Source organism: Rissa tridactyla, chromosome 2 (assembly GCF_028500815.1).
Source record: "Rissa tridactyla isolate bRisTri1 chromosome 2, bRisTri1.patW.cur.20221130, whole genome shotgun sequence".
NCBI lineage: Eukaryota > Metazoa > Chordata > Aves > Charadriiformes > Laridae > Rissa > Rissa tridactyla.
In genome coordinates this window covers 139,538,878-139,563,368 of record NC_071467.1, presented here as the reverse complement: position 1 = coordinate 139,563,368, position 24,491 = coordinate 139,538,878, and the positions used below count along the sequence as shown (strand labels likewise).

The 24,491-nt window shown below is 37.9% G+C and overlaps 1 protein-coding gene across 4 annotated transcripts in view; it reads left to right on the top strand.

Annotated features, from left to right (window-relative positions):
• The window catches only part of UMAD1 (UBAP1-MVB12-associated (UMA) domain containing 1), an 81,722-nt gene that overhangs the window by 43,687 nt on the left and 13,544 nt on the right, over window positions 1–24,491 (top strand). For 2 of the 4 annotated variants that reach the window (XM_054189373.1, XM_054189374.1), the window contains exon 3: window positions 19,702–19,787. In XM_054189373.1, coding sequence (XP_054045348.1) covers window positions 19,702–19,787 — 86 coding nt within the window. Of the gene's footprint in view, window positions 1–15,277; window positions 15,373–19,701; window positions 19,788–22,167; window positions 22,232–24,491 lie in introns of all 4 variants that reach the window. The other 2 variants (XM_054189375.1, XM_054189376.1) reach the window with 2 other exon arrangements.

Genomic DNA, 24,491 nt, shown 5'->3' with positions numbered 1-24,491 from the left:
TGCAATCTTACCAAAGTGAACATACAGTTTGACAGTTACTAAGGAGTAACTTCTAAAATGAAACTAGTAGTTTTCCTTCAAGAAGTTCAAAAGTTGTGCTGAATTTAACTGCCTCAAAGACTTTTAAAAAAAACACCAGCGGGAAGTGGCACAATAACTTTGGGAGAGGAGCTGTGGAAAGACCATTATGAAACCTTATTTTTCTTAGGGTTAGAACTTGTCTACAGAAAACCTAAAAAAAAAAAAAAAAGAAAAAAACCAAAAAAAGCCCCAAACAAATCAGTTCTGTACTATGAAATACAAGGTTTTTAAAGTGAAAGTAGTGTTTCCATTGAAATTGGAAATTATCATTTGCAGCTAAACATTCGCTTTCTCTTCATCTTTCACAGTCTCTTTTTTTGTTTACAGAACAGACTAAAAAAAACCTTTAAAAACAATTTACAAATCTGTTAACCTTTTCATATGGAGTGTGTTGACTTTTGAAGCTAAATCCACCAACTAGTTCTTAAAATACTGAGATGATTTTAAAGAAATACTCAAAATATATTCAGTGTTGTTAGTTTGTTACCCTGAGTTATTACTTTCAGACTACGTTAAAAAAGCAACGAAGATGTAAAATTTGCTTATCATCATTCTAAAACGCTGCAGTCATACATGTAGCCTAAAACCAATCCTCATTAATTGGCAACACAAAATCAAGCCTTTTCCAACTCCTAAAGGTAGAATGAAAAGTAAATTAGACTAAGTTTTTGGGTTTTCCTCTTTTTATATGCTAAAAAATATAATATTCTGAAACCTTGTGTAATGTCTAGTGTATACTTAACCTGGTGTTTCTAATCTAGCTCAAGTACAATAGGGATAAAGGCAAATGAAATGGTGATAGGGAAGCTAAAGACAATATATTTAAAGAGAAATCCTTAATGCAGCTCAGCTTTTTTTTTCATTACTGGGAAATGAGTAAATTTAAACACCTTCAAGGAGTTGGTTCTCATTTTTTAATCAGTTAACATTAGCTTAGGGAAAAATCCTCAATAATTTCATTTGAATAAAATTTATTCCAGTGTTTATTTCTGGCTAAAACATCAACTAAATTTCATGTAGCCAAATAACTAAAAACCAGAAATCTGAGTAGCCATTCACTATTTTTGAAGTATAAAAGTTAACTTCGCTGTGGAATGTTTCCTGGACACATGCAAGCCTGACCGCCAACAAAATGTTATTAGGATATTGTAGGAAACACATGTAATAGTTTTGGTTCTGTTTCAGCATTTTTGTGGGTGTGTTTTGGCTGTCTTATGTTTTTTATTATTATGAACACCTACCTTTTGTTGTGGTTATCTAAAAACAGGAGGTGACACATACAGAGGTTGTGCATTGCAAGTTGTACTAAACATGACTTTCATCCAGATTACATATTATGACTTAATTTGCTGCACTTTGTGTTCAGATTATTTTATTTCATATAAGAAATGGATGGTCTTGGAGAGCAGGTCATCAGGAGTTGATTGATATTTTATCTCGATGAAGGAAATTACAATTTTTTCTATCATTGTGTTAATGTATAACAATAAAAATAATAATAATTTGTATGAGTTATCCTGTCACTGAATATGATATTTAATAGCTTCAGCAGTGATCAGCTGATGAGCCATATCTCAGTTTGTTGGGTTTTTTAAAGTTAAGAATTGCAGGTTCTATTTAATACATCTGCAGACTTGCTGTAGATGGCCATTAAAAGTATCTACAGGAACCCATGTGGTGTCTGTATGCTTGGGGGAGGGGTTGGTTTTGGTTTTGTTTTTTATTCATAGAGGAACACTGACGTAGAAATCAAAAGCTCGGAGTAAAAAGAAAACACTTGTTTCCAGAATAGTGAAGACTGTTTTTTTTTTTTTTTAAGTCTTTGAAAATTTGGAAGTCGTGTGGTTTGTTTTTATTGTGAAAACTCTCAGGAAGAACAATTCAGAGTCGGTGCCATTCTTCCCAGCTGAATGGCGCTTGGTTTGTGAAATGGAGCAGCTGCGGTAGTTTTAGCTTGGCTCACAAAACCATTTGCTTTTTAATCAAGAACTTCAGATTCTATGGTGGTTGTTCGTGATGGAGATGGCCAGCTATGCCCTGTGAGACAGCTGTAGTATAATTGAGACAGACTATGTGAAGCAAATATAAATGCTGGATGGATGTCTTAAAAGCAAAATATTCACTAAACTGTAGCTGAATTTTTAAAAAGATGAGAAGCATTTATACAGGCAAGAATTTACTACACAATGAAACATCTTATGTATAGAGCTGTTCTTACATATATTGCATAAAACAGGGTTTAAGTTCAGCATTAGCATTCATGTTATACAGTGCAATAATCCGGGTTTTGGTGAAGTGTGTACGTAACTGCATAAGGAGAAATGCCCATTTTTCCAAAAACATTATTACAAATACAGTTGAGGTCTCTTTCTTAAATTGTCTGGGATGCATTGTTTGTCTGATTGTAGGTATACATGTGACATGTTCATACATATGCCTATTTTAAGAAATAGATGCCTGTATTTTATCAAATGAAATAGAAACCTACCAGAGGCACCGAGAGGAGTCATTAATCTTTGGTGGCAGTTATGGCAGTTACACATTTAGAAAAACTTTTTAAAGCAGGTAACTGTTGGGGAAATAAGTGCTCCATCTTGTATAATGTAAAACCTCAGACTGACAGTTTGTTTTAGAAGGTATTTTTCTAAATAGCAGTGTTTGACTAAACCAAAAATATCTTCTTTTGTATCACAGATCAGAAAGTGCTGGCCATATGTTAAAAAAAAAAAAAGGCTGAGTTTTAACATTTTGTAGTAATTTTATAGTCACAGTTAATAACTATTTTGAACTTGGATTGCCTAGTTGTATGTTTCATGCTGAACTATACATTCTTTATATACATGACAAGTTTGTTATGGATTAATTACACAGATTAGAATGTTTCGCTCTCTCCAGACAGGCTATTCCATTCTCTTGCTGCCTTTTACATAAAGTTTAGCTTAACTTAAAAAAAAAAACCCAACTGTTCCCAAGTAATATGAAAATAACGGTCCTTGTGGCGGAATATGATGTTGCTCCTAGATGTTCTCCTTTGTTTTCAAACACTTTGTCCCATTTTATGTTTCCGATGTGTGCAGTCTCAAACCTCTTTGATGCTGACTAATTGAGGGGGGGGAGAAAGACAATGTAAAAGGGTTAATCCATTACACTGTATTAATGAGTCAGCTGGATCCCTGCCATTCTCTCATTTCTGGTTCACTTAGCACCGATTAGCACAAATGACACTTAGTTTTGTGGGAAGCAAGCTGGGAGGACGGTAGGTAATGCAGACCTCAGATGAGAACAGCCTGGTCTCAGGTTAATACAGGTGAATAAATCCATGCCGTGTGGGTTGAGATAAGAAAATAATCCTGTTTTCCTGCTGGACCCCTGGAAACTCTGAAAATGTTGGTAGGGCTGGGATATTTTAAACTCACACGTAGTAGATCAAAAGGTGGTGAGGTTGTTTTCTGAACTCCATTCTCTGATGTGCTGCTGGGGATTTGAACTTTGGATATGCTCACCTGACACCCACGCATTAGAAGCAACGTGGTGGAAGAACATCATTATTTGCATGTCTGTGCAACTGAGAGCCCCGTTCTAAAATCCAAGACCTCTTGTGACAAAGTTTTGAAAAGGTTTGATTGGGTATTAATACAGCAGTAATGTTTCTATGGTCTGTCCTGAGCTTTTAAGTTGTGATTCTGGCACAGTAATAAAGAGACACTAATTCTAAGATGTATTGTATTTTCATTACTTTTGATTGCAACTATAACTGTAAATTGATTAAAGCAGCAGATGGGGAGAAGGAAACAGCTTTAGAACCCACTCGTAGTCCATTTACTTTTTACAATGTTTTTTATTAATTTAGAAACAAATTCAAGCAAAGAGACTCAGTATCTCTCTCTTAAACCTTAATTCAACATATACACTGAAGTCCAGGAGACTCCTGTCCCCTGGTGTTTCTGGCTTGGATCTTCCCATGGTTAAGGCAAAGACCCCTGTTCTCACTTCATTCCTTCACTGCAGGAATCATTTCACCTGCACGGATGCAAAAAAAAAAATATATGTGGGGTGGCTGCAATATGGTATGGACCTCAGGTAACTAGAAGGGGGTCAAAGTGTGTCTTGGGCCAGAGCATTTTCTTCCTCCCCAAATCACTTCAGTTGCTGAGATGCTCTTAGAGGCATGCTCACATCCCATATATGAAACTCTGCTCACTGTAGCAGTGCTTTTCTTCTTATTGTAACCTTTCAGAGAGCTCCAGCCCTTCACGTTGGAGAATGGCGTAGAAATCATGGATTAGGTTGCTTATAGAAGTGTTTGACTTCAGATGTCTTCCTCTGGGAGCAATTGTTCCCATTTAGTCATTGGATGGAAAGACGCTTCTCTGCATACGGAGCAGGTGTTTAACATAGGTGCCTCCTGGTCACTTTTTGGGGAAGCCTCTTAGCAATGGCTGTGCGGGGAGTCTAATCTCTTAATTCAGGGGTCTATGTTACAGCTGTTCCCCTTCCCCAGTAAATTAGCCCCAAAACATTTTGTGCATTTGTACACCACACCTACATTTTAACAAACTCAAAACAGGCACAGTCTTCTAACCTCCATGTTGCTTAGAAAGTTTGAGACTGGTTGGTTTTGAGGCCTTCATTCCTAATTAATCCCTTTGGGGCAGGACAGTAAAGCAAAGCAGTTTTTTTCTAACCACAAAAGCTTTAAAGTTAAGTGGTGTGGAATATCTCAAAGGCAAAATCCTGTATGCTGACTTCTCCCATGTCTGGTCTTACTCATCTAAGAGGTGTTTGGCCAGTAGTGGTTTTGGGAGAGAGGATAATTTGATTTTATCAGATTGCTGCCACCCAAAAGCAAAGGTGCTACTTTCCTCCGCTTCAGTGAATCTTACTTTGCCCCATCCCCAGTGTTTGCTGGACTTTGTGAATCAGCTGAATTCCCAGAAAAAGATGGGTTAATAAGCGCAAAGTCTGATGTTTGTCAGAGTCAGCGCAAGGGCTGGGCCTTCGAGTGAGAGGAAGAGGAATTCCCCTCCTTAATGGCAGTGAGCTCGTGTGGTCTCATGCAACATCACCGTCATTCAGGTGATTAAGGATGATTGATCATACTGCATGCAGAAATAGTTGCTCTGTTGAGAAAGTCACCCCATCTTAGGCTAGCTCTGCATGCAGCTGGGCCGATCCTTTGGCCCCCTGAGGGAGGGCCAGTTCTTTCATCCCACTTCAGACTCTACACTCTTTCCATTTAATTTTCTGCAATTTTGTGAACTTTCTTTGGATTCGTGTTGTGCTGTTCTGGTAAGGTGAGTTGGTTCGAAGGGGTTGAGTGATGGAGCCAGGTAAGGTAAGAGGGAAGACAGAAATGGGAGATGTGAATGGAAACACAACCTTGGGCATTGGCAAGCTGCTCAATTGCCTCTTAGTGTCTCATCACTCAGTACTATTTAGATACCTGAGGGGGAGCCAGGTCTCCTTACCAAGGTAAGAGCAAATTCGGCCAGCTGAAACAGTTCTGCATTAGAGAGCTGAGCTAACACCCTGAGGAGCCAGGCTAGCCTCAGAACAGATGAGGGGAATGGCAGGAGCAAACAGCTCAGAGCAGAGAGGAGAGACGGATCCACCCATTTTGGCAGCATTGAGTTGGTCCGATGGCAGCCATGTACGGTATCTGTCCCACTGCAGTGCTTGTGTGCATAAACCTCGAAGCATGAAGCCTGTGATCCTCGCCTCTTCTCAAAGGAGATACAAAATCAGTTTTCTTCCAGACAGAGGCAGTGTCTTTGGGGAAGAAAGTGGTGTAATTTTGCGTTCATGGCCCTGGATTTTTTTTTCCTTCTAGTTTTTCTGCACATCAGGCTGCATAATGATTGTGGGCAGATCCTGAGGAATTCAGGTTCTGAATATAGGACACATTTCCGAGTAGAGCACACGTAAAGCAGTAACTGCATCATGGAAACTGAATTCTCTCTTGTTTTGTGAAAATCATTAATCTACCGTAGTAGCTGCCTATCAGATACAGGAGTTCAGGTCTTTGTGACCTAGAATTTCATCTGCCAGTTTTCAACCAGTTGAATAGGTATCTGGTAACACTGCCCTTTGTGCATGGGATGGGTTGGTTCGTTGGCTTGTTTTATAGGGAGACAGCAGGGTGACATTGTTGGTCTGTGCTTTTCTCCAAGTACTGAGTTGAAAATGGAGGTTGTAAGGAATGTGGCTAGAAATGGGAAAGAATATCAATATGATTGTTTCAGGTCTTGTCTTCGCAAAATCCCTCATGTTCAGGGTTCATCTAAGTGCATCTTAAACAGAATTTATAAAAATTGTGTGACCTTACCTACTTTTTTACTGCTATACCCACAAGAAATTAAATACTTGGCTGGATTCTTGGCGTTGATCAAGTAAAATTTCAGAGTTTTCATAAAATTATTTTGCCATGGTAGTTATTAAAGCCAGTTTATCCAGACTAATGCTGTTTGCTTCCAGAGATGGCTCCTTGGACACAGCAGTTCAGCTTTGTGTAGTGGGTGTTCACTTGTCTGATTCTCTAGGGCTGCCAAAGTAAAAGTGAAAACAAGTTTCTCGTGAGGAGCAAGCAGAAGACAGAAAGCTGGTTGTTGCACTGTTGACCCCTTAGGAAGAAAAGGAAGAAAACTAAAACCAGGTATTAATCTCTAGTTTCCTGCACCCTACTGATAATAACAAAAAGGAGCATTTCCTAATATAATAAATTGTTTTGGTTTTGGGGTATGTTTAAGAAGTTCGTAATGGTTTTGATATGTGAGTGTTAGCACACTTTTGAAACGTCCCATTTTGATTTCTATAATGTCTAGAGTGGAGTCTACCTTTAGGTCTGAAATACCGCCTTTTTTTTTCCACAATGGAAGGCAAGACTGTTGCTGTGGTAGGGTATATTTCCACAGGACAACTGAGCCACTTAACTATCTCAAGAATGGATCATCCTGCTTCTTGCATCTGGAAGCAGAATTATTTTCCACCATCCTTGTGCCAGCTCTGGGGCTCATTTGACGTCTGTGATTTAGCTCACTCAACTGCCAGAAAACTAACACAGCAAGAAATGGAATATGTATTTATCTTTTTTAAGCAGTTCAGTGAGCTCAGGTGGCTTGGCAAAACCTCAGGAGACTCTGGAAACCACGACAAAGGAAAGAGCAGGAGCACCAGGGCTAGGAGGAGAGGCAGGACTGTTCCTTTTGGCAGCACCATGCTGTTAGCCTGACTCAGCCATGTTGTGAAAACTCACCCTTAGGTAATAGTGTTCACACTACAAGTTGACTGACGGTTCTTCAAATAGTAGCCAGAAGGGAGTTACCAGATGTGCGTGGTTTGTTTTTGTAGGGTGGCCTTGTCTGTTTTTGGTGTGTTGTGTTTTGAAACAGATACTTATTCTATTCTAATCGTGTTATTGCATGAAAAAGCACTGCAGAAAAATTACATGTGCAGGGCGGACCTGTCTGGGAACTTCACGTTGAGCAAGTTGGTAAGGAGCCACAGAACCTGCAAAAATTTGTACTGCAGCCTCTGGGACAATCTGCCCGTTGTATTCTGGGGAATTCAGAAACCTTTCTACTTCTGGTCTGCTGAACGTTGCAAGCTTGAAAGCCTGAGACAGAGAGCGGTCCTTCACCTTTGAACATCAGGAAGTTTTTCTTGGAAGATCTGGTAGCCCCTGTTAACACAGCTGACACTTCACCATGGATCATGAGCGCCCATAGGCCTGGAGTTCCCTTGAAACCCTGGCCGCAGAGTTTGAAACCCACAGCAGCTCAGCCCGCTGGCTCCCCACGGCCCCTGGGGAAGCGGGTGGTTGCCATCTCAGGAAACAAGAAATGTTCTTTTTTTGAAAACTGCTTGTCTGCCTTTGTGCTCTTGAAGCTGGTGTGATCCTATGTGGGTGTTTTGTTGTTGGGGTTTTTTTGACAAATTTAAATGTTTTGGTTTCAGCTGGAAACTGCCATTTCTGTGCAGTGTTTAGGGAAGGGACTGATGTACAATGTAGGCATAAATGATTGTAGCCCACAGACAGTTCCACACCATTAACAGCTGAGGATAAAAGTTACAGCCGGCTGTAACCTTTCTTCATTTTTTCCATGTATGGTAAGAATATGGTCCTGGCGGGTTTTAGGTTTTTTACCTAATTATTCAAGTACTGCACAATTTTATTTTTTTTCTGGTTGCTTTGTGAGCAGTGTTAATGTCACTTTTTGATGCACACGCAAATATTTGGACATTTCATTAAAAGGTGCAGCCAAAAACATATCAACTGGACTTTTACATCCGTTGCCCTCATATCTTTATAAATAGATATTTTAACATGGTGATGCTCTTTTAGCCTTTGTAAACTAAATACCTCTATTCAGAAATTCTCATTCGTCTCTTTTCCCCCCCAAAATAACTCCTGCCCTCCACTTTGGATACTTTTAAAGAATTCTGCTAGTGCTTTTTTGTGATGATACTTCAATTTTTTTCCTAACACATCTCCACTACCAGGTTTGTGTAATATGAAAATGCAATTGAAGGTTCAAACAACAGTTAGAAAAGCTTTAATGTACAAATGCCAGAAACACTAAAAATCTGTGAATATTTAATGCCATTTATCTCTTTGCCTTTAAAATCAAACAATTTAACAGTAATATGTTGAAGGGAACGTTTCCATGTTGTTTACACACAAGTCAAAAGTAAACAAGAAGTTCTATAGTGTAGTTTCTTCTACAAAGCTGGCTTTAAAATAAAGTTCCTAGAACTACTAAACCAGCTTAAAGCACAAAGGTAATCGGAAAATAACACTTTAATCCTTGTTAATCCACATTATTGACCTATGTGCTCTAATTAATAAATAAATAAATAAAATTATGTAGTTCTTTAATCATCTGTGTGGAACTGGTTATTCATGAGAGAGGTCTGATCCAAAGATAAGCTACTGTGCTGATTTTTGCCATTTTTGAGGACAGATTAGATGGATGTATGTTTTATTTTGTGAGGAGACTACCTACTTCTTAAACTGTTTTGTTTGGTTGTTTTTTAGTTTTAGATCCCCTTGCTAAGACTGAGGTAGATCAGAAGACGGTCGTAATACAGTAGAATTAACAGTGTAAACCAAAAGTAATATTTCAAGGAGTTTTGGAGGCAGGGATATTTCATTTGGTTTATTGAATTATTTGTTGAGATTGCTTTTGGATGTAGGTTTTTCTTTCTTTGATATTCAGAACATTTGTGTAACAATTTTAGGTATGTTTATAAACTTGTACTTGTTACTACACAAAATCCAAACAGAGAATTTATACTTCTGTTTAGAGGAAAACAAAATATGCTGTATTCAGAAATACTCTGCGAGCATGTGTCACAAATGCAAAAGCAGCATTGGATGTAACATAAGGTTCTCTCCTCAGAATTGACATTGTCTACATTGTCACGGTGACATAAGATTGCCAGGCTGTGGTCTAGAAAATAACCTTCAGAAAAATGCGGGGAGGGAAGCTTTTTGAGCCACGATGTTTGTAAGCTTAGATACTGTGATTTAACTCTCTGCATTAGATATATCGGTGCCTGTATGTCACACAGACACATGTAAGCTGTGTATGAGTGTGTCTATATAACTGTGTGTGGTGTTTGGGTTTTAAATTAATTCTGCTTAACTTTGTTTCAGAATTGAGTGGGGGCTTCCATGCCTCTGAGAGTATGGTAGCACTTTAACTATGAAATGATTATTACTTTGGAGAAGATCTCTTATAATTACGTCACATAAAAGTTACCTTAAATGAGTGTTCTGTCCTATGCATTAATTCTTCTCCCACAAAGTATTAACTCATCTTTCTGGTACTTTCAGAGTTTCTAGATGTGAGAAAAAACATTTTTAATAACTAACATGAGCGTCGTAGGCAGCTGCTCACGCATGAAGCCTAGTTACTGGGATGAGGTTGTATATGATGCCCATTGCAGTGCATCCCACAGCAGCTAGTGGCACAGAGATGTAAGTGGCCCTAATATGAGTAGACTGAATGCTTGATTTACACATTTTTCAGAGGGATTTTCCCTATTTTTTCATTACATAAAACTTTTTTCTTGTTTAAATATGCCTAAAATGTTATCAAGATAGAATAAAACACAGCATTCCCTGGAATAGGAGAAAAGACGAAGTCCAGTTTCTCAAGGACCTTCTTGAGGATCTCCTAGTTCTTCTATCCTGCCACAATAGCCCTGGCTATTTCCCTACATTATTATAGTGGCCTCCTTTGCCTTCATTCCCAGTGGCCAACCACAGCAATATTTGCCAGTTGACCTGCTAGCTGGCCAAGAAGAACAGAGAGCAATGGTTTTTTCCTTCAGCAGGGTCATTACTCGTGGTCTCTTTTTACTACCCAGCTACAGATGATTATATTCTGTAAACATCTTTGAGTCTTCTATATCTGTGCCAGTTTCAACCACATTTGGCAATGTTTTCCTGCGTTATCAGGGACAGAAGATTGGTCATGTAAATCTAATTCCTTAGGAAACCATCTTAAATTTGCATTATTTGTTTGATTTGCATTTATGTAGCAAGCTTCATATGCAAATATTAGGCTAGCAGCACCTCAGTTTTTGACAGGCAAATAATTTTAATGCATGCTGGACCTACTGGCATGCAAGTTACACAGTGTAACCAAGAGGTTGAGCAGGCAGACCACACTGCATCTTTTTAAGTACTAGGAAAATCTCTGTCCTCGTCAAAGTGGGCTTCAATGTGCTGTTTTCATTCTGGACAGGATTGCCTTTGGAACCACATCATTAATAAAACGGGAGGAGGAGAGTCCTAATCCCATAGTTAAATGAGGATAGTGAAATAATCTTAATTTCATAGTGAAAGTTCAGTGTTATAAGAAATATTTACCTTTTGAACAACACCTGATCCTGTAATCTGAGATAAGTTTTATAGATTGGTTTAACTAGTGACAAGAAAATTAATAACTGCTAAAATGTGTTTAAGGGGAGGTTGCTTGCCAGCAGTACTCTGTGTGAGCTGTACTATTGTCTTCAACTGAGTTTGATGTTGTTACTAATGTTTCCCCAAAGCTTTTTACCGCTTGTCAGGAATGGAAGAGGTAAAGACTTTTATTGTTTTGAGATTAAATTTTTTATCATCCTTCCAAGCAGAATAAGAAAATGCAGGAAGGATTGTGAAGATCATGACTGTCGTATTCTCATCAAAGGTAAAGAAGACAAAGTTAGGCAAGAGAAACAGAGAAACAGAGCAAATAGAGGCAAATAATATTGTCTTTATCCTTTGGAAAAGCAAAAAGGATCTACGGTGAGACTGTAACCATGGAAGAAAATCTAGCTTTCAAACTGCAGCTTCTTTTGCACTTGCTGTGTACCAATCCATCCATATGTCGAAGTTGGATTATTCTAAGTGTAGACATCTTTCGTTACCCAGGAAGCAGATTTGAGGGTGAAGTGGAAAGGAAAGAGATTATATAAATTAACACTAAACTTCTCCAAATGTCTAAAAATTTAAGGGACTTCTTGTTTTATTCTTAACCTGAAAACAATATACTTATTCTGTGGGATGATTGAGCTGCTCTAGATGACCATGACAATAAGCTAACACTCAGTGATTATGTAAATGATAAATCTTAAAAAAAAAAAGAAGTAATCATTTTATAAAACTTTTCTTTTTCAAAAAAGTAGATGAAATGCTTTACTTCCTCAGAAAAGTATGATTCATTTGGGCTTGGAAGGTTGCATTTGTTTTGATACAAAGGGGAGGGGCTTAATTGAGAAATAAAGTGAATGACGGGAAGATTTAAAAGTTCTCTAGGAATGTCAAGAACTGCATCTTAATGCATGTAGAGACTGGCCTATGGCATCTAATCTATGCCTTCCAGGCAGTTTTGCAGATTATTTTTTTTTTAGGACAATGTTAATGGTAAATGCTAACATGTAATAGATATGCTGGGGGCTTATCCGCAGAGCAGTATCAGTTAAACAAAGGAAGAGGAGTGAATAGTTTTGAGGTTCTCCCTGAGGCATGGGCACACATGCCCAGGTAAGCACAATTGTTTGGTCAGAAGATTTAGAGGATGTACACTTCTCTTGGGTAGCTTTTGCTTTCAACTTCTTTCTTGTAAAATGATTGAATGTGTCATAAGCCCTTACTTGGATCTGTACTATGTTGGTTGCTTCAGTACTAAGGATGTATTGAGTGTCTGGTAAGTCATATCACCTGCTCATTCTGACAGCAAAACTAGATAAGAAAGGTGCGGCAGCATCTAGGGTAATGAACTCTAGAATGGTATTTCCAAATAACAAAACGGAAAAGTGAGATCTACTGAAAGATAGGCTGTGGTGAGGGGATTCAGTGTTTTTGTGAGCTACTTAGAAAGGCTGGTATGCGCATATAATTGAGGAGAAAGTACTTGCATGGATGCATCACATCAGTAAAAGAGAATGAGATTGATCCTCAGCATTTCTTTATGCCTGACATGAAAGCATCATAAGTTAAAACCAAAGTAAAATAACATTTCGTCATAGGGGTTCCTGGCTCATGGATGAGAGAATTCTACAGCTTTCTTTGACTGTGACTGTGGACCTTGAGGTAACAAATAGTAGAGGGATAGATATAAATGAGAGATGAGAGGGGCTGTGGAATCTCCATCTTTGAAGACTCAAAATTCAGCTGGACAAGCACCCGAGGAACATAGTTTCCACTTTGAAGTTAGCCCTGTGCTGATCTGGAGGTTGGACTAGTGTGACCTCCAGGGATTTCTTCCAACCAAAATTTTCCTGTGAAACTTTGGCTTTTGATCATCAGCAGCTTTCATAAGGAGTTGGGCACCTCTTAAAAGCAAGCCATATAAATGGGTGTCAGGGGAGTTGGAATGATTTAGCCTCAGTGAAGTGGTTGGAGATGGAATTGGATTTAAACTCTAAGGGTCTTTTGTTTTAGGATCCAGGAAAGCTTTGAAAGAAGTCAAACTTTTAAGAAGTTGGAAATACGAAAAAGCACAGAAATAAAAAGCTTTTTGGAAACTTAAAAGTATGTAGAAAAGGGATACTGGAACTCTACAGGAGCCTCTAATCCTCTCATATTGTTTTTCTGTTGTCATCTTCCTAAAAGTTCTCATTTGTGGGGGAAAAAAAGATTTCTGTAGGGGAGTTTTTAATCTGTGCTTTTGCTGCTATCTTGATAGTGGGCTGCAGGTTGAGAAGACCCTGACAGAATTGTTTAGGAAAATGGAGATTCTGCATTAAGATCACCTGCAGAAGGTTGGGATACCAAAACAATGGGTGGCAATTTGGAGTGCCACTCCCATAATCTTCAGTGGCATGTGCTGTAGTTGGATTTGCTGTCCCCCTTAATTGGGAAAGGACTGAACCTTCTTGCTTCATGTCTGTAAATGCAAAACCAGTCGGGATAATGTTTACCTTGTTACGGGGGGGAGTTCCCCCCTCCCTTTTACAAGTTTGAAGAAATCAGTCTTTCAGAGTCCTCACTCTGCAGGGTTTATATAGATTTTTCTAATGATTTGTCAGGATAATTAGAGAAGATACTGGTAAGTTCTACTCCTGATCAAAGATTTTTTTGTAGGACCCCTTAATACCCAGCTATGAAAACACTGGAAACTCAATATAAGCCTGCTAAAGACTTACCATGTGCCTGCTTAGGTTAACACAGACCTCTGCCTTAGCATGGGCTTACACGAGTTTACACGACTTCCTTCTCATTCACCCTTATGCAGCATAAACTCTTAAACTCTTGTTTTGCTGAAACTTGCAGCTGTGGAGAATCTTTTTGCTGATATATTGGATTTTTAGAGGGTATTATTAGCGTGTTGAAATGAAACTGCTGTTGATACGAAAAGCTTTAATATGAAACCAGGATGAGGTGACCTGAAACTAGGATGATTTCATTGTTTTGCCAACTATATGTATTGTTATAAGGCTATTATGTCTTGGCCAAGTGCACATGGACACTAATGAGGATTAATGTGTAGGTTTTATAACATTAATGCCAGATAGAATGGTAGTCCCACTTCTAAGCAAAGAGAAGAACCAGCTATCCGTCAATGCGCCATCTCTCCCATTGAACAGGACAGCAACTGGCCAGTACCTTATTTCATTCAGATGGATCATTGAGTGGTCTGTTAATCACCAACGGGAACTGTCAAATTACTTACAGCTTATTATATTTTGCTATAGTTGTGTAATATCCGTTCAGGGGGGTTGGACTAGATTAAAGATCCTTTCCAAACCAAACCATGTTGTGATTCTATGCTCATTAGCAAAGATTTCTAAAGTTCTTCCCTTTGTCTTCTGTTAATTGTCTTGATTCCATAAAGCCAGCACAATTTTGTGTTCTGGGTACTGCCATCAGTGTTCCCTGGTACCACCCCACTGGAGTCCCCGGGTCACTCATTGGGTAGGAATTGGCTGGTAAACATATTTGACTGATCTTCTGGATTGGCAACTCAGCACTCTTCTGTGGTACTAAATGTAACGATGGACTCTTCTTGAAAGAAACCAGGGTGAATGAGATGAGGCTCAAGGATACAAGTGTCAGTGAGGAGAACAGCAGCCACCACTTGACATCCATTGCTGATTGCCTGTCTGCTGTACGCACAAAGAAAGGAAAAGAACTTTTTACTAATAAGCTTGCAGTGGTGCTGGAAGTAAATGGAAGCTGTGGCAGTGGGTGCTGGAGAAACAAGCAGGGCTGGGGAGAGACTGAGCAGAAACACATTTCATCCCTGCTGAAGGAGCCGGAGGCTATTTAAATAAGGCTGGGAAGAGCAGGACTCAGAAAAGTGATACTATCAAACCCCTTTACATGCAAGTGCGATTGTAGGGACTCCTGAGACTCAGACGTTCAGAGGGGAGGGGGAATTACAGTACTTCTTGAATACCTCCCTAGGCTGAAAGCGTTGCCACTATCGATGGACTGAAGCCTGAAGTTCTGTTAGTTAATTCTGGAGCAGGGTGACTTAAAATTGGCGTATCTAGCCTGGTTTTCTTCCTTGTCTCAGGGAGAGAGAGGAAAATTTACAAGTAAGAAAGAGAGGCAAGAAACTGCAGTAAAACCTTGATGCTTCCACAGATTCAGCCTTTCCTGTTTTCAGATCCTACTGCGTTGGGTTTCCTCTCTTAAAACTTTTTGTCTTTTTGCTTCCAAGTAGAAGCCTGAATACACTTCGTTCTTGCCATTTCTATGCAGGATAAAGAAGATAATGACAGGCAACAAGGAGTTAAGCAACTAACAGCTATTTTGCAATATAATGCAAAATACCTGTCTTCCTTTTGAAGCTGAAGGTGAGATTTTAAAATCCATGTATTTGATAACTGGTTACTACTTGCTGTGTTGCATATGCTTCACTGTCTCACAGGGCTCTTGCACAGACCAGGACAAATGGCAATCTAAGTTATAGAAGACTCTAAAATACACTTAAAATTGGTTTTAATTTTTTAAACTGAGGGTGGGACAGGCTTTTAAATGTTTTCTGTCGATCAAGAGACTACACAGCTTGAGGATAACAAAGTGCTGGAAGAGGGAAGAGTATAAATAGAAACCCCACTTCCTTGTTGAGTAGAAGCCAAACTTGTGGTTGAACCTTTCTCTATGAGAGTTCGCTGAGGTCCAGATAGGCAGCCGAATACAGATTTCTGAAAAAAACCAAAAAATTCTGAGGTCTGAGGGAGGATGGACATAGTGCATACTGAAGACTGGACTGCGTATTTCTTTCCTGTGCAACACCTGGCTGGAGCTCTTGGAAAAAGAAGATACCAGTGGAACTTGGGGAATGTTGGTGTAAATCCAGCACCAGCTCAGTGAAAGGAGAAGCGTTTGTCTGACCTTTGAGTGCGATGCCATTCATTTGGGCCTGGAAGAGGCTTACTATAACTTAAAAACAGCCTCCCAGGACAGAGGATTTGAAATATGGGCTTATCTGGACAGTAGGATCTAGTGCTCTCTTTTCAAACTTGAAAATATTTTTCTGTTGATAAGTAAGGGAATATTTTACAGCAATAAGCATGATTAATTTTTCCTGATAAATTTTCCCAGTAATGTTGTGTGTATTACAAATTATGCTGCTGATGTTTAAACCATATTACACTGCATGGAGCACCCTTCGTTTCTAATTCTTACAGTATCTAAGTATTATATGACATTTTTAGATATATGAGTTAGATTTTTTTTTTTAATAGGAAGTTTATGACTAAAATATTGCATAATGCTTTTAAACCAAGGGATATATGATCCAGAATCTAATTGTTTTGTAAGATTAATCATTTTGTCTGTTATGTCTTGGTTAAAATACAGCTTTAAACTTGCTCTAGTTCAAACAAATTAATTCAAGAAATATGGCCTATATTTATACCGGAGGTTAGGCTATATGATTACGGTGGTCCCTCTGGCCTCATCTATGAACGTATTTGCTGTTCAGTTCTGATGAAAGACTTTTTGGGGGAGTGGTGGTGGGTATTTGGTAGCCCTTCCTACTAAGGTAACATGTTTGTGATTTTTTCAGAGACAGATTTCAGTAGCTTAGTTTGGCAAAACTGTAATTATGTACCTATTTCCGTCAAGATTGTGTAAGGGGAATTGTTTGAATTTGGGGTTTTTTTCGGAGCATTTGGGGGGGAAGAGTGATTTTGTTGGTTGCCTTTTTTTTCCTCAGTCAAAAAACCATCAACCAAAACGTGTAAAATGGTCAAAAGAATGCACATTAGTTCCTGCTCCCAAAGGTCTGTGCTCTCATGGAATGTTTGTCCATTCGGTGTTTACTTTCGTCTGCCTTCCTAACATGTAGGTAGATGGGAAGAGGAGATTGCAGGGTTGCAGTGGAGAAGAGGAAAAGCCAGATTAGAGGGAGGCATTTGAAAGGCTGAACCTGGAGAGGGGAGAGAAACTATAACTTCCACTTTAGGTCAACGGGAAACCAAGGCAAGGTGAACAAAAAAAATTTGGGAGTGGCTAAACAAGATGGGTCAGCTATGGCAAACTTGATAAGATTGGGAACTGGTGGAGCTGGGGAAGTATGTGAGAGTTAATTCGTTATTTGGGCTACTAGAAATAAGGATGACTAATCTGTTTGAATATTTGAGATAGGAACTGGTGAAACTAGTACACTGAAAATACTGATTTCTCTGGAAAACTGTTCTGTCCTAGCAGACATCTTGGGCAACTGAAATAATAACAGTCCATACACAGATTCATGGCTTATCCTTGCAGGACCATACGCCTGAAAATTTGGCAAGATGTTGGGGTTTTCCCATTTGCTCTTTTTTTTTTTTTTTTTTTTTTAAACAAAGAGGAGCTCTTCATTAAAGTTCAGTTTACAAAGGCAATTAGAGTTGTGAAACACTATAGATATTGCTACATTTTGGCCTCCTTAAGAACTTATGACCTCTGGGAGTTGGATGTGAAAGTTCTAAGTCAAAAAATTTCATTTCTTTCCAAATGAGCTGTTCTTATTCTTCCTTTACTGTGAAGAGTTTTACATGTTTGACCTCTTGGTCCTGATTTCAAACAAAGATTTCTTTTCATCTTAAGGAAAACTAATCACAGGAAAAAAGTATATTTCGGATAGCATTAACACACATGAATTTGGTCTTTTGCTTTTTGCATATAAAAACTTCCAAATACTGTCTCAGGAGCGGTATTTAAAGACAAGGAATAAAAAGTTGGTTCCTGTGTTTCTTAGGTCTCCAGTGTAACTCTCTTTCAGTATGTTTATGCATACACCCAACTTTACCCAGTATGAGTCATCTCACTGACTTCAACTAGCTGTCCCTTTGCTACTGACTGGCTTTGCAGCTCTTCTCTTACACGCTTGATGAGTCCTTGTCCAGCTCACTGCAGCCAACTTGCATCTTCACAAGTCTCTGGGCAGCCAGCATAAGTTCCCTTGAGAAATACTGATTTTAGGGACGGGTATCCTGTGGAGTCTTTCCTCCTGCATCCGTCATGGAATGTAGGACTAGAAGGGAACAGAAAAGGTCGTTCATGTTCCTTCTCTTGGCAGGATTGAAACCATTCACAATAGATGTTTCTTCAACCTACCTCTGAAATCTTTTGGAGATGGACCGATGTTTAAAGAGACCATTTCCATAGGTTGTTTCAAGTGCTTAAGTAGCCTTACTCCTAGAGAGACTGATCTAGCTAAATTTGGTACTATTTAAACTCGTTTGCACTCTCATCCACAGCAAACGTACCCAAGATATGTCTTACTGTCCTCTTCATATATCTGTTAACCATTTTCATGCCTCCCCAAGTTTGTGCAGTCTTTCACTGCAGAGTGCATTTACAAGACCTCTAATAATTTTTCTTTGCAGGCCTCTTTACTTCATTACAAATGGAGACTACTGGTTTGACATAATTTATTTTCATGGCTGTTACCTCATTATCTTATAGGTGCTTGTAAATTTTGTTTTTCACAGTATTGTGGGGTGGAATTGAAGATGAAATGACTCCCCATCTCCTTTGGTCTGTCCCCCCCCCCCCCTTTTTTCTTAAGAGAAGGTGTGAATACAAATGCTTTGGAGTATTTTATGTAGCGAATTACTAGTTTATTGAGAAGCGTTTTTCAACTCCAGAAGAGATCTTGAAAAGTGTAGACACTAATGGAATTAATAGGCATTAATGACCTATAACAAAGATAATTTATTGATGATTCTCAGAATACACTTTTAGGGGATATTTGGGGATTAAAAAGCATGCCCGATGACTAAATATTACTGCTTGTTTTCATAAGATACGTTACCAAATACTGCATTGTACCTGAGGGACCTGACTAGTCAGTCCTTGGAGTCTGATGACAGCGTGGAGCAAGCATACGTGGACCTGGGTGTCATTGGCTTCCAGGCTAACCAGGCACGGGCAGAAGCTGGCTGCTGTTCCCGACAGCTTCTGCCAGGTGCACCGGCTCTAACTAAACCTCTGGAGAAAATGCAACAGGAAAGGCAAAAACACAGGCTTAGCAAAGGAGTTAAACTGCAGTAACTTGAACCCTTTCATTTGGAATTGTTGCTGCAGGACTCTTTAAGGATACAGACTTTCAAAACACTCCATTACAGAAAGCAGTATCAGTTCAAATAAAGATAAAGTCAGAATTTTGTGACTAAATCTTTTGTCTTTCTAAGTTGTCTCCTCTTACAAACTTTTTGCTGAGTAGCACTAACAGCAGAAGGAGATAATCCACAAAATCTTTACAACTTCTCCTACAACCTCCCACCGACAAAGAAGATTGGAGAAAATAGGTTAGGTGGATATTTGTTTTGCAGTGTCTGAGAAACTCATACTGCTATGTCTCCTTTGTTTGACACTTTGCCAGTATTAGAACTTAATGGTCCTGAAGTGTGCAAAAATAGGGACCTTGCTTTTTTTCTTTTTCTTTTTTTTCCTCTGAGTTTTTCCCTTTAACCAGTTGGCACAGATTTATTCACAGGTTTTGCAGACCGCTTCTCAATATTTTTCTCTTTCCTTGCATTCAAAATTATAAAATATAAATTTGACAACAGAATTCCTCCATTCCCAGGGAACTGTATAATTTGATTTTAGGAAGACTCAAGAGTTTTTCTTATTCCATGTAAAATATGAAGGATTTCAGTGATTTAATAGGTATTTTTTTACTTTGCTAGGAGAGACAATTGATGATCAAAGTAGAGAATCAAAGGATAAAACTTCATTTCCAGAGACCAGACAGATGTACAACCAACCTCCACAGGTAAGAGACTATTTCTTTATGCACACATGATGAAACTTCCATAGCGGCTCATTTAAGAAGCATGAATGTCCTGCAGGAGACAATTTCAACACATTCACATCTTCCATAGAATGAGTGCCTACTCAGCCTTCATTGTCATCTGTCAAAAAAGAAGCATTGCTAGTAATTAGAGGGCAATATTATCAAGGCCACTGATATTGATTTGAAAAAGGAAGAGTAAGAAGGCTGGGCTGTGTATGGTATTGCTGAGTATCTTATTTTTATACTTGAGACGTGCAAGCATGAAACTGTAGCTGGAATGTTAATGAATTGCATAGAAGCATTAGCGTAGTGAGTAGTAATGGAAAATGTTAAACATTTACATAGGTCATTTATTTCCACAGCTACCATTATAAGTAACATGTTGTAAACCTGTGAGTATAATAGACTGTCTTCATTGTGTGTTTGCTTTCTGTCTCAGTACTGTGTGGCTATAAATCTTCTTTTTCTTCTTCTGGTTTATTTAATATTTAATCCATGTTACCAAAGAGGGCTTTTCAGAATATTTCTGCATATGATGTGCACATATTTTCTTCTCCACCTCCTCTGAAAATGATTTTGCAAGGAGTATGAGCCTTTTTTCCCTTGCCATATAGTTTTAGATATTTGCAAGATAACTGTGAGACATTTTGCTTGGACTTTTTGTGCTTTTGTGGTGATTTTGTTTTTGCTTAACCTATACTTTCTCTGTCTCTTTCTCATATCTAGCCTTGGAACTAACTGTCTCTCTCTCTCTCTCTCTTCCCAATGACATTTTAATATTTATTATTGCTAAGTCCCTTGGTATATCAGAGTTGTTGCATACCAGATAATGTTGCATCCTGAAGATTGGTCAACATGTGTGTGATCAGTAGTCTCCTTTTTTAATTTCAAATTAAAAACTGTATCTGATACATAAATCTTTAATTCATTGTAAGTAATGAGTGGCTTGCCTTCTGATAATGTGGGAGTATGAATTTGTTACAATTAATTGCAAAATTTTAGTCTGACTTCTGGATCCGTGCGCATCTGAGCCAGGGTGTTTTGCAACCGAAGTCCTGCAATTTTGAGGCAGTATAATGCATTGATGTTGTGGTTACCTATTGCACAAACATAGTTTCTCTTAATGTGATGTTCTTGCTAGGTGTTGTGAACCGCCAGTTATTGTAGCGTCAGTGGTTTGTTCAATTCTGTGGAATTTCAGGAAAATAGGAACTTGTGTAGATTTTAAGTGTTTATGAGTTAGAGGAAAGAAGCAAAGCTTTCAAAATAAAATAGCAGACATTACAGTGAAAATGAAACACAGATTTATTTTAACTTTTCTATTAAAAAACTTATCTGACACAAAAATACTGGTATGAACTGGCTTGCGACAGCAACAGTTAAATTAAGACACAGCATTTGGTAGTATCTAAGTTATTAATTCCAGTCTAGATTTTGGTATTTTGACTTCACATTTACTTGAAGGAATTCTCAGTTTCTCAAATTAAATAGAGTAACTGAGGATCATGGAAATTAAATGGATAATTCCGGCCATTAGGAAAGCAATATTCCTATTTGCAGTGGTGAGTATATTTTTATAAATTTGTGGAAGAATTCTACCAATTTAGTGAAACTGGAAAAGCATTGTATTACATGTTCAATATGTCATCGAGACATAGAACGTTAATTGAAATAATAAACTTAGCATTAAAACAAGAATACTTCATAAACATAGTACAGCATGTTAAAAGATATTTGTTAGGCTGCAAAGTAGTATCAGATATTTGTCATGCAAAGTTGAACAGAAGAGTGTTGAGTTCTTCAACTGCATCTTTCAGTTGCTGGGAACTTGCTTTTATTTTTAAATATAAACTATTTTACAACTTATTAGATACAGACTTTTTGGAACATGAAAAGGGCTTTTAAAAATGTGATATAAAGAAGAATGAAGTAATACGTTGTTCATGGGTCACTTCCTTATTCAAAAGGGAAATGAGCTTGAGTTTGATTTTTTGAAGTAAGTATCTTCCGGAGTATTTTTTAGTAACTGTCGTCATCTTTGGAATTTCCCATTTGCTTAGGTACTATTGGATTTGTTTGCTGTACAATTACTGAATTCTCAAGCACGTATTTTTGTGTAATCGCACATAAATTATTTAACCTAATGCACAAGTAAAAGTTTACACCAAGATCAGCTTGCTGCAACTAGCAATATGTAACAGAACCTCTTGTAACAACTGCCATACCTGCAGTCTGCATTATTTTAAGAGGTTTTGATATTGCATGCATGTTAGAGGAACTGCAGAAATTTAGAAATTTGTTGGAGGAAGGGTGTTCCCAAAGGCCAACTTTAGTCAAAACTTTTCGTCTTCTGCTGCAGAGAGTTGGAACAGAAGCTCCTGCTTTGACCAATCCCATGTGGAGTATCATCTCCATCTCGGAAGGTATGGATGGAGGTTTGGGAGGGTCATCTCCCAGTGCCGAGTCAGTCCTAGTGAGATGCATTGTCCGGCATGGTAATGAGTGCTCTGGACCTAATCAGACATGTATGATCCTGCTGAAGTTGCTTCAGGCTCATGAACTAAGTCATACGCACATTTAAGTGCTTTTCTGGATTGGGGCCAGAATACTTAGCGCTCTGCAGGGCCAAGAACTTAAATTAGTCTCTTTGTGACGCTGAAATACAAAGCTTCTAATTTTAACTGCAACACCATCATAATAGAAAGAGATATTATGTTTTATTTTATCATGCTTGCGAGTTTTCCATTATTATAGTACAATTTTTCAGATAATTCAATCTTTATCTGCTTTCACTGGGAATTTAAGGTTATAGAAAATAGCATAATGGAAAGGTTAGTTTTGATATATGAAGAGTGCTAGAAACCCTAGAAATGTGGTGGGGTTATTTTTGATAATGAGCTATTCCATTGGTGAAGCAAATTAGTGCAACCATGTATTTTTGTCCTACTGTGAGAGCAATTATGTAGCATATCTATTAGGAGACATAAATATTTTTGACAGATGGTATGGCTGTGAATTAGGATTTATGAAGATTATTGTATGTCTGGTGTCCAGGACACCTGGGATTATTAAATTGATGTAAGAAACAACAACAAAAAAAATTACATTTCTGGTAATAGCTGCAGTGTTTTGTATCTCCCTACTGTCACCTTAAGAAGCAGCTCGTGTTGATTTGATATTGCACATTTTGATAATCTGACGTGCTTTTTAGCCAACTGATACCAGCAGATTTAATGGGTGAAAACTGTACCAGTAAGTGTATTAAAATTAACTACCAAAAAATGAGAGCTGTCTTTAGATTGTGAATTAAGATTTTTCTCTTGCTGTCTGTTCTTTTGTTTTGTTTTGTTTTTCTTTATAGTCCTATTTCTCCCTCAAACACTTAATAGTTATTGCCTTCTATCTAAGGAGCTTGTTACATGTTTTCTAGGGCAAGAGAGAATCCCCCAAGGGATTGCTTAATCCATAATTATCTAATTTATATGTTGTTGTTATAGCCACTCTTAATTATATACCTTGCTGTGATACTTATCGTCATAGGACATAGTTTTCTTTATGAATTGCAATAGTTCTGTTATGGTTCTTGTGCCCTTTCTTTTCATAATTTGCTACTATAAACTGAGAACATAGCAGATAGAAAGTCCCTGTTTCCTGAACTAAATTTAAAATCGTGTATGGTTTTCTGCATATAGATAGTGGTGTGCACTGTTTTGGGCAAGTATCTAAATAAATTAGAAAAAATATTTTTATATCTGAATTGGAAGATAATATCCTCATTAAATTGATCCTTTGTAAAGCTGCTATATAAGGATTCTGAATAGATGTAAATAAGAGTTTCCTAGGCATCTAGTTAGGGGTCATATTAGTCAATTGGAAAGACAGAAATACTATGAGATATAAAATATCAAGGAAGAGATAATGGTAGGTGTGAGTGCATGGAGTAGGGGAAAAATTAATTTAATTTTCTTTTTACTCATGTAGAGAAATTAGCAAGTATTGCTGAAGACTATTAAGATATCCTTTAGAGCAGATCACCTGATATAATTCCAGGGTATGAATAATGATAATTTAAATATTTTTTTTTTTAAGAAAAAAAAAGATAACATTAAAATTAATTGGTTCTTCCAGACCTATTATTGCCCAGTTTTTACTAAAACTTAGCTGACTGGATTATTTTTACACGTTACTGGAAAAGGAGCTATTACTGATCATGTCTCTGTTCAGTCACTCAACTCTTAGTTTATGGTTCAGAGGGACCCATATTTAAAATCTCGAGAAGGCTGTTCTGGGATAGATTTACTGCACCATTTTAAATTCCCTACATTTGCTTTAGAGAAGGGCGTTTATATTTCAGAATTATTGGCCAATGTTTGTGATTAATTTGCTTCATTTTGACAAAATATAGTTTCTACAGAAAATGTTGCTGCTTAAATTGTCTTTTTGTTTTTTAAGCTATCATAAGCTAGAATTCTAGTCATGGCCTGGTAAGATTAATTGCTTGTCATATGTCATATTAACTCCAAGATCTTCTTTTTCACCTACAAAGCCCTTAAAGCATGTTGTTCCATATTTTCTGTCTTCTTGATTGGGTATGTAAGCAATAATCACTTAATGAAATTATCCAGTCTTAGAAGGGACTGGAATAAGTCTGCGTCAGGTCATCAAGCACGTTCTTTTCTCTGA